Source organism: Azolla caroliniana, unplaced genomic scaffold, assembly GCF_043228905.1.
Source record: "Azolla caroliniana isolate FFs.n. ecotype wild unplaced genomic scaffold, voAzoCaro1.0.p SCAF_13, whole genome shotgun sequence".
NCBI lineage: Eukaryota > Viridiplantae > Streptophyta > Polypodiopsida > Salviniales > Salviniaceae > Azolla > Azolla caroliniana.
This window is the reverse complement of record NW_028230448.1, coordinates 20,791,357-20,800,991: the sequence shown is the minus strand read 5'-3', so window position 1 is coordinate 20,800,991 and position 9,635 is coordinate 20,791,357. Positions and strand designations below refer to the sequence as shown.

General features: G+C 39.9%; 1 protein-coding gene across 2 annotated transcripts; it reads left to right on the top strand.

The window, feature by feature from the left end:
- Positions 1–808: 808 nt before the first annotated feature.
- LOC147856644 (RING-H2 finger protein ATL58-like) lies at positions 809–9,635 on the top strand. 2 transcript variants are annotated; one of them, XM_087329440.1, is made up of 4 exons: positions 809–963; positions 7,915–8,183; positions 8,540–8,634; positions 8,817–9,635. In XM_087329440.1, exons 2-4 carry the CDS (start codon positions 7,971–7,973, stop codon positions 9,211–9,213), a joined length of 705 nt encoding a protein of 234 aa, XP_087185566.1. In that variant the 5' UTR covers positions 809–963; positions 7,915–7,970; the 3' UTR covers positions 9,214–9,635. The 2 variants fall into 2 exon arrangements, with proteins under 2 accessions (XP_087185566.1, XP_087185567.1); XM_087329441.1 differs by lacking the exon at positions 809–963 and having other exon boundaries at positions 7,771–8,183.

Here is a 9,635-nt window from a genome sequence, read left to right as displayed (position 1 = left end):
TTCTAGATCTATATTCAATAATTTAGTGGGAATGTCTAAGGTCTATTATGCGACGGGCAATGCCGATGAAAGAAACATTTTAGCGTAAAATAAGTGTGAAGTCACACCCAAGGGTTAGAAATGAGTTTTTTCATGTGTTTGAGAGGGGGGTTATTTTCACATTGGGCAGAAATAAACAAAGGCAAAAAGTATTTCACCAAAGTTCTTAGTGTATAATTTGTTACCCCAATGTGTCCTTAGTCGACTCATGCGAATTTTGAAATTTCTAGAAAATTAGTTTTTATAGCCTCCTACGAAATGCATACAATCATTTTGTTTGTTGTTTCACTTACCACATGTTGAGTGGCTTTTTTCCATTGTCTACTGGTGCATGCACTTGCCTAGTGCGAATGTTATTGTGAGAAGAAGAAGATCCCGGCCGATGAGGAGCATCATGACGTCGATGGACAAAGTCTATCATCTATGGGCACAATGGGTGAAGGTGGGGGAGGTGATACGAGAACCAAAGGTGAGGTGAGCACATGGGGAAGCTACCACCCATGTCTCCGGGAACCAACGAATGTGCTTCTTCTTCTTCGGGAAATAGGTGTGAAGAGGCTTTTGGTGTGTGTGTGAACACGAAAGGAAGGGAAGGGAAGGGAAGGGAAGGGAAGGGAAGGAGAGGAGAGGAGAGGAGAGGAGAGGAGAGGAGAGGAGTGAGTAGTAAGTCAAAACAACAAACAAACAAACAAACGATGGGGATGTGCTGTATGTATGTATGTATGTATGTATGTATGTATGTATGTATCCTCGCGAGGTTCCTTTCCATTTCCATTTCCATGGCCCAAAGTCTTCTTCTCCTTCCTTCCTCCTCACAGCTGCTGCTGCTGCTGCTACTGCAACAGTAACATCATCATCATCGCCAACAACATAGCTCTGTTCTCTGGCGGCTTCTGGAGGGCGCTGTTGTAACCAAGTTTTAAGGTCTGCCACAAACCCCCCAAATTAGAGAGAGAGAGAGAGAGAGAGAGAGAGAGAGAGAGAGAGAGAGAGAGAGAGAGAGAGAGAGAGAGTTACACACCCCACCCATTGAATGCCCCTATATGACCAAAAAGAGAGACATATAAAAAGCATGCGTGTGGTGGCTAACAATACCAGGGTCTCCTCTTCCATCAGCGGGTAGGCTAGTACTCATTTATAGAGATGGAAAGTGACTTCAGTTATGATCATGGTGACTTATATGATGGTTGAATTCAATGTCTGGAACTTGTGGGTAATTTCTGGTCTTGAGTCTTTCACTCGATCCTTGGGTTCAGTTCAGGAGTCAGAGTAAGATCTTTTGCAACCCCAAATCTTGTTCCTTTGAAGACTTGTGCTATTGTAGGAATCAGGTTTCTGTCTATTTGTCTTGGAGGTGGGTTGGAGAGTGAAGTTTTCGGTGAAGCCTTAGGCTGATGTGAAGTGAATGATGTAAATTTGGAAAGATGATATATTTGCTTGGATTACTCGGATGAATCAATTATGTTTTCTGTGCAAGCTAGACTCAATGAGGAAGATTGTGAATGAAAATTTGTGCAGGAGCTTTCTGCTTGTAATCTACCACGCAACACTGCCTCCTTGTGTTGCAGGGTATGAATGGGGTTTTGAAAGAAAAGTGCAGTTGGAAAGGAAAGGGAGCAAAACACCTAACAAAGAACGGAAAAACATAACTAGAAACGATCATGCATTGAACCATTATTTTTGGCAATTTCTTCTAGGAAATCAGTGCAACTAGTGAGAGTTGAACCTTTATGCACGGGTTAATGAAAACTACATGGGTTACTGATAGAGAGAAAGCTCAGATGGTTGTATCTCAATCAATAATGTTGTACAACATAGATTAGAAATTCTCACCCATTAAATGGGTTTTCACTTAGGGAGTAGGGAGAGGTGTTTACTAAAGGCAAAAATCAGCCTATGAGACAATTCATGATCACAAATATGGGTAAATTCATGGCTTACATACAAAAACAAAAATTAAAGCTCTAGGTTTCCTCAAACTTGATGATCATTATCTTAATGCATGTGATGCATTGATTTTTGAGAGGGGTTACAAGCTGATGCAAGTTTAACATGTGCATCTGTGTGAGCTCATGTGGATTGGACATGGCGAGCAAAGAATATGCTTGCTCTATGTTGACTTCTCGATATGTTGTTAATGGAATAAGTAACTATGGAAGAAATCAGTGATATGTGATTGTCATTGCATCCCACATACTAATGTAAGGATTGATTCCCTATGCTTTTAAAGTTTGAGCAACATTCGACCAAATTGTCATGGGTCAACCTTTCCATCATTTGTGGATGGTGAAGTCCACATAGAGGGTCACATCCTTCTCTATGATCCTTCTGTGTGTTCTGTTGTCGCCATTTGCTTCAATGCTTCAAATGCCATACACGTAATTTTTCGAGATGTCAATGTTGGAATCTGATTGATGAGGTTCACTTATTGCAATAATGCTTCTACCACCATGGGGGATGTTGCCAATTCGGCATAGATGATCTCATGTAGGCTAGATGCTTTGCTACCCATCATCCGTGACAATATCATGACTAATGGATGCTCTATTTGTGTCCAATGTACATATAAAGGCTTGGTGCTCATATGGCTGCAACATACATGTTGGCAGGGGTGACCATGGTGTTGAATAACCATAATTTGGTATGGGGCTCTTGGAAGTGTGCCTGGTGGCACCGTCGTTCTAGCATTGTTAGAGCTTTATCCTAATGTAAGCAAAAGATAAGGAAATGTAAGATAGGAAAATAGAGAAGAGAGAGAACAAAGGGTGCCGATCCACTCAACCACCTCCGAGCGAAGGGATCGAGATGGACTTGAGCCTCGATCGGTGTCCCATACCACCACCGTGGCATTGAGTCATACCTGGTACAGGCGCGCTCGCTACAAGAGTTGATTACCACAAGATCAAAGTCTCGTTGTAGTTGATAATGTATCAAATGAGGGTACCTAGGCCTATATTTATAGCCAGACCTAAGGCCCCCAGGAAGTTCACACTTGGCCTTAATGGGTTGTCTCAATCCCTAGGATTAAAAGTAATCCTCCCTTCTTTACACTCTCAGTTAACCCTCACGAGTTATCCTCGTGTGTAGAATACTACGGTACAACTTACCACGGGATATTATATGGTCATGCCCGTAACAAGCATGGCTAGAGATGCATATCCTCAATTAAGTTGTTCTTTGTGGCTTGGGCATAGAGAAGTGCTCCTCTTGATAGGTTGAAGATAGCTTGTCAACACTGTCGTTGTAGCATGGCTGGAGCTAAATATCGTTGAGTGAGTTGATATTCGTGGCGTGGGCATAAAGAAATGCCCACTTGCAGATATGCATTGGAATCCACTACTTCAATTCGCTCTTTTGATAGGGTGAAGATAGCTTGCCTGTAACAAGCATGACTAGAGCTGCATATCCTCGAATGTCCAAACTCTTGCGCATGTTGTGCATATATAGCCCACATAATGTCAGAGGGAATTTAAGTGCATAGAGTTTTTGTAGGATTGGTAAGGGCCTTGCGGAAATCTATCGCACAACATGCAGATGGGTGCAGAAAGCAGAATTGGAAGAAGTGGATAATCCATGCGTTTAATTGAATGAATGATGTGGAAGTTTGCTGGACCAGAAGATGAATGTGGGAGTTCTGTTGACTCAGTAGTACGTATAAAACTCAGGAAACCTGGTGGGTGCTTGAGGGGGACTGTTGATGTGTTAAAGGCCAACTAATCTCTTGATTATTGTCAATGCAGCGTGTATTGAGGAGCTAATGCATTGTATGAACACAACCTCTAGGGCTAGTAATCTGATCACTGGTGGATGTTCACACCTAACAATTACTTAACTAGGTTCATACTACTGTAACTATGTTCACACCAAAGCTTTCATAGGATACACATTAAGTGTAACAAACCCCCTGTAGTGAATGGTGTGAACTTGAATGTCATCACTATCCATGTGTTGGAAGAATGCCCAATTCCGTGCCAAAATATTTAAACTTTTCTCTTCATAGAGCCTTGGTGAAAATGTCTGCAACATTTTCATGAGTTTGATACATAGACCAAGTTTATCTCTTTATCGTGGAACTGCTCCCTCACATAATGATAGTGCACCTCAATGTGTTTTGTTAGTGCATGGAAGACAGGATTTTGTGCAATAGCCAAGGCACTTTGACTACCTGTAAATATACAAGTAGGAGATGGTTGCTCAAGTGTCAAATCGGACAATAATCTCCTGAGCCAAACACACTCTACTGTAGTGTTGAATGCTGCTCTATATTCAGCTGCACAACTTGATGTTGCCACTGTTGGCTGCTTCTTCCTGAGCCAGGAAACACAGGAATTGCTGATCATGAAACAATTGCCACTATGTTAGACACGAGTGTCATAGCAGCCAGCCCAATCACTTCAGTGAAGGCTATTAAAGTAGATGAATTGCCTTCGCCATAGAAGAGGCTGAAATCTATAGTGCTTGTGAGGTAATGGAAAACTCACTTGGCTGATTGCCAATGCTTTGTTCTAGGGCTGTGCATAAACTTGCTTAATTGCAAAACTGCATATTGAATGTCAGATTGCACGTTGCACAAAAGTATCAAACAACCTACAAGTTGCTGGTATAAGAGTACATCAGTTGGTTATCCTTTGTCTTGATATGAGAATTTGAAACCTGCTTCTACAGGAGTGGAGATTGACTTGAACGCGTCAAACCTGAATTGTTGTAGGAGCTTCTCGATGTACTTCTGTTGACTCAAAAAAATGCCTCCCTCAACAGTAATAAATTGAATACTGAGGTAGTAATGGAGATGACCATGATCTGTAAGTTCAAACGTCTTACTAAAATCAGCTTTGAAGTCTGCAATTTCTTGCTCATCAGGTCTTGATATTAGAAAATCATCAACATAAAGCACAACAATTAGTAATTTCTCCATCCTTTCAGACATAGAGAATGGTTTTGGTTGGGCTGTTCACAAAACGGAGTTGCATTCCACGATTGAGGTGCTTGCTTCAAGCCGTACAAAGCTTTAAGTAACCTGCAAACTTTAGTTTCTGCACCTTTAATGACAAAACCTGGAGGTTGAGTTACATAAACCTCTTCTTCTAAATCTCCATTTAAGAAGGCGGGGCTAATGTCTAATTGGCGAACCTTCCATCCTTCCATTGCGGCTGGAGCAATTGTAGCTCTGATTGTAGTCATCCTTGAGGTGGGGGTGAAGGTTTCTGTCTATTCCCTCTTTTTGGGAACAAGCTTTTGCTACAAGTCTTGCTTTAAAACGATCAAGGCTACCATCCGCATTACGCTTGACTTTATAAATCCACTTGGTGACAATTGCTTTTCTACCTTTTGGCAGATCACATAACTCCCAAGTGACGCAAGTTTTGATGTCATGGCTTCAACCCAATGGTCATGTGCTAATGCATCTGCAGGAGAGAGTGGCTCCTCATCACAGATTTCAGCAATATGGTCACGATGCATATAATGCAGTTCAGCTTGCTGCTTGGTTGATCGGGTTTTACCTTGAAGAGGAGATGTGAGTTTGCTGTCCATAAGAGTGTTAATCAGCCATTTAGGGACTGTTCTTGCTTGCTTAGAAGAGGCTTGTTCTTCCTCCTATTCCATGTCAACAAAATGTTGATTAATGACCTGTAAATCAGCATTGTTATTAACAATGTTTGGTTGCTCATTTCAACCACACTGGGCTGTTGTAAGAGATCAATTTGAGCATTGTTTGGCTGCTCTATATCTCTGTTTGGAGCATGCTGTTGCTGATGCAAAACCTGCACATTACTTCCATGAAGTTGGGTTAATCGGTCACCTTCAAACAAAACATTTTGGAGCAATGGTAGCAAAGTATCAAATGCATTTGGTTGATCAAGAACTGGCTCTTTGGAGCAATCCACAAGTGGTTGAGTTGCATTTTCAGCAAATATCACATCCCGGTTGATGATGATCTTATTGGTAGTGGGCTGGAATGACCGATAACCTTTGCTTTCTTTGCTATAGCCAACAAAGACGCATTTTGTTGCTTTATCTTGAAGCTTATGGCGCTGCTGTGGTGGCGCAAATGCATAATCCAAGCTTCCAACTATTCTCATGTGACCAACATTTGGATTGTGACTGACCAGTCCAAGCCTCATATGGAGTGATGGTTTTTATTGGTTTTGTCGGGCATCTATTTAAAACATGGTTTGCACACATTACAACTTCCAACCAAAACTTGTGAGGTAGTTTCTTACCATTGAGCATGCATCTTGCCATCTTCATGAGAGATCTATTCTTTCTCTTAGCCAAACCATTTTGTTGTGGTGTGTATGGAGTGGTGCATTGATGGATAATACCTTTGTCGTTCAAGAAAGCATTGAACTCTCGAGACATGTACTCAACCCCTCTATCGGTGCGAAGAGTAATGAGTTTGTGACCATGAAGATTTTCAGCAAGGTGTAAGAGTTCTTTGAAGCATGAAAAGACATTGTATTTCTCCTTCAAAGGATATACCCGAGTGCGTAATGTAACATCATCAATGAATGTAAGAAAATAAAGGTAACCTCCAATTGATAGTGTTCTCATTGGGCCACATACATCACTTGTACAAGTTGAAGCTTGTGTGTTGCCAAAATATTTGTATCTTTTGGAAATGAAAAACCTGTTCATCTTTCCTAGATTACAACCCTCACAAACATGATTAGATGGTACATGAATGGAAGGGAGATTGCATACCATATCATGCTTGCTAAGCTGAGCAAGGTTGCTGAAATTTAAATGGACGAACCAACCATGCCATAGTTCAGAATTGCTTTGTGTTTGGGTATCCACCATTAATACATTTTGGTCATCAAATTTGTACTACTCAAGGCCCTATTTGTGTTACCCGTGATTGACTTGTATGAGTGATGGAGCTAAAGAAAGTCATGCTAGTCTTTTTTGATGACGTGTTGTGTTTTTTACAACAATTTCTCTCTATATTTCTTGATTTCTAGGAAAAGTAGTCCCAAGCCCCTTATGTCTTTGTATTACATAACCTTGTGTAGGGAACCAAGGCCTTGTGTTGTTTATCCATTTTGATCATGTTCAACAATTGGAACCATTTCTACATTTCAGCATACCAAAAATGTTTATCTCCATATCCAGCAAGCTGTTTAGTTGCCATAATTGCAAGCCTTGAATACCTTTCCTTAGAAAGCTACCAAATCTATCTGATACCAGTCACTGATATTAATATTGGCTTGGTCACCATTGGGGCTGGTTCTATGTCTGGCTGGATTGTATAATGGGGCATTGATGCTTTGGTCCTCATCAGGCAGGCATTCATTGAGATTAAAGGTTTCTTCAAGTCTGTCATGTTATGATCAATTGTGGACAATCTAAGATATATTGGAATGGGGTAGTGTGTTTCTATGTGCAATTGGAACCATTTCAGCATACCAAAAATGTTTATCTCGTATCCAGTGAGCTGTTTTGTTGCCATAATTGCAAGCCTTGAATACCTTTTCTTAGAAAGCTACCAAATCTATCGGATACCAGTCACTGATATTAATATTGGCTTGGTCACGATTGGGGCTGCTCCCATATCTGCCTGGAATATGTAATGGGGCACTAATGCTTTGGTCCTCATCATGCAGGCGATCATTGAGATTAAAGGTTTTTACAAATCTGTCATGTTCGTGGAGAAGAATCGGTATCACAAGTTTATCAACAACCACAATTTAGATAATAGAGAGAGGTGAGACTAAAATGGAATATTATACAAAGACTTCATGAAGCGAAAATGACCTATGACCCACAGACCATCACTCCATCGATGTGAAATCTCATTCAATGTTTAAAGAAAAGGGATTGATTATTCTGTATAACACATTGTTTTGAACTACTTTTTCATCCTGTTGCAAACAGAACCATTGGAGACGGAAATTGAACGAAACAAAGGTAAAATCTAAGGTCTGCAAGAGATGTCAAGTGGAGGCAACTCCACCAATCTTCGTGGAGATGAACTTACTTCTAAAATTAAACTTTACCAAGGGATTATCTTTGGTACACCTGTACTCTTTGCTTCTATGTTGTTATTACTTTTCTGCATTCTTTATACTCGGCGGCAGCGTAGTGCAAGCATCCGCTCACAGATAAGGGGCCAAGAATTTACTATTCACGGTTTCATGGATTCTGTGAGTCTTTCTTGCCGAATATGCATCTATTTATTTTAGCTGTTATTCTATTGTTTCATCAAGCCTAGCTTGAAAAGTTATTTTAAAGCCTAATTGTGAAGGATAAAAAAGTAGTTGTGTTCTTTTATCTATTGATTGAAAATGAAAGATGTATTATAAGGAAATTATGGAGCAAAATAGTTAGTCTTTTATTCTATAAAAAATTATGCTGAATATTTTGTAAAAGTTGCCTACTTTTATAGGAAGCATTACATCACACATTTCTGTACACATGATGAAATCTTGTTTCCTAAGGGAAAAGGATTGTATGTGTTATATGTTGAAGTTTCTATGAAACATGTTTGTTCTAATTACAGCCAGATATGATTCATGGCCTTACCAAGTCATTCAGAGAAATGCTACCCATCATCAACTTCGATGCAAAGTTTGCAGCCATGTCCGAACAAACACAGTATTTTGTTTTCTTTACCTATCTTTTTCTTGACTTTCTCATTAAATTTTACTGTTTTTTTTGCATCGATACTCTTCTATAAAAGCTACAATCGCTTTTGCAAATCTTACATCATTTACAACCATAAAGTTATATGGTTTTTGTCATTTGTCTTGACAAATTTGTTTTGCATTTTATGGCAGATGCACAGTTTGTCTTGGTGATTATCAACTCAATGAGAAGCTACTCCAGTTGCCAACATGTGGTCATTCCTTCCATGTTGAATGCATTGATGAATGGTTGTCGAAAAACGTAACATGTCCTATCTGCCGAACCTCTCTCCTACTTGATGAAGATGGAAATATCAGTGAATGCTCTGTTGTTGTCAATGATACTGCACATCACCGTGATGATAACCTCGAGACAAGTGATTCACGTAGAATGTGGGAAGAAAGAGTGATGAATCAAATCGAGGCACAATTTTCATTCCCACGAATCAACGAATCGTCAGGTTTGGGTCCAAGTAGTAGCTCTCAACCTTCTGGAAATGGATATTCTGAAAGAGGAGCTGCAGTTTCAATCAACCTAGAACGAAGTTGATGACCCATTGCTGATCCATTGATTAGGTGAATCATTATTGTTCAGACAGTAAATGTGTGTCATACCAAGTTTTTACAAGCATTAAACGCGTGATGTGGTTTCGAAAGATTGTCTTCCCCCACGTGAATTGTACATGTTGTATATATAGTGATGATTGAAAGGATATTTGGTATATGTAGAAATCACAATTTGGATTGCTGATAACAATGGTATGTAGTGCGTTTCCACAACGTCAACATGATTAGCCTGGCAAAAAGGAAGGCACTTTGCTGTGCTCACATGGAAATGCAGCATGAAAAACGAATCTTCCATGTGATCAAATCAAATCCTATTCTTTGATTTATGTTATGCTTATGCATAAGGAGATGGTCCGTTTAAAATTTGTACCAATAACAATAAGAACTTGAATTCTTTAGTGTGGA

Bases quoted from the DNA above. Each gene is read 5' to 3' on its own strand.
- LOC147856644 (XM_087329440.1), top strand. From the start codon at position 7,971: ATGTCAAGTGGAGGCAACTCCACCAATCTTCGTGGAGATGAACTTACT. The intron at 8,184-8,539 runs GTGAGTCTTTCT...TTCTAATTACAG, and splicing joins TTCACGGTTTCATGGATTCT to CCAGATATGATTCATGGCCT. The intron at 8,635-8,816 runs GTATTTTGTTTT...ATTTTATGGCAG, and splicing joins GCCATGTCCGAACAAACACA to ATGCACAGTTTGTCTTGGTG.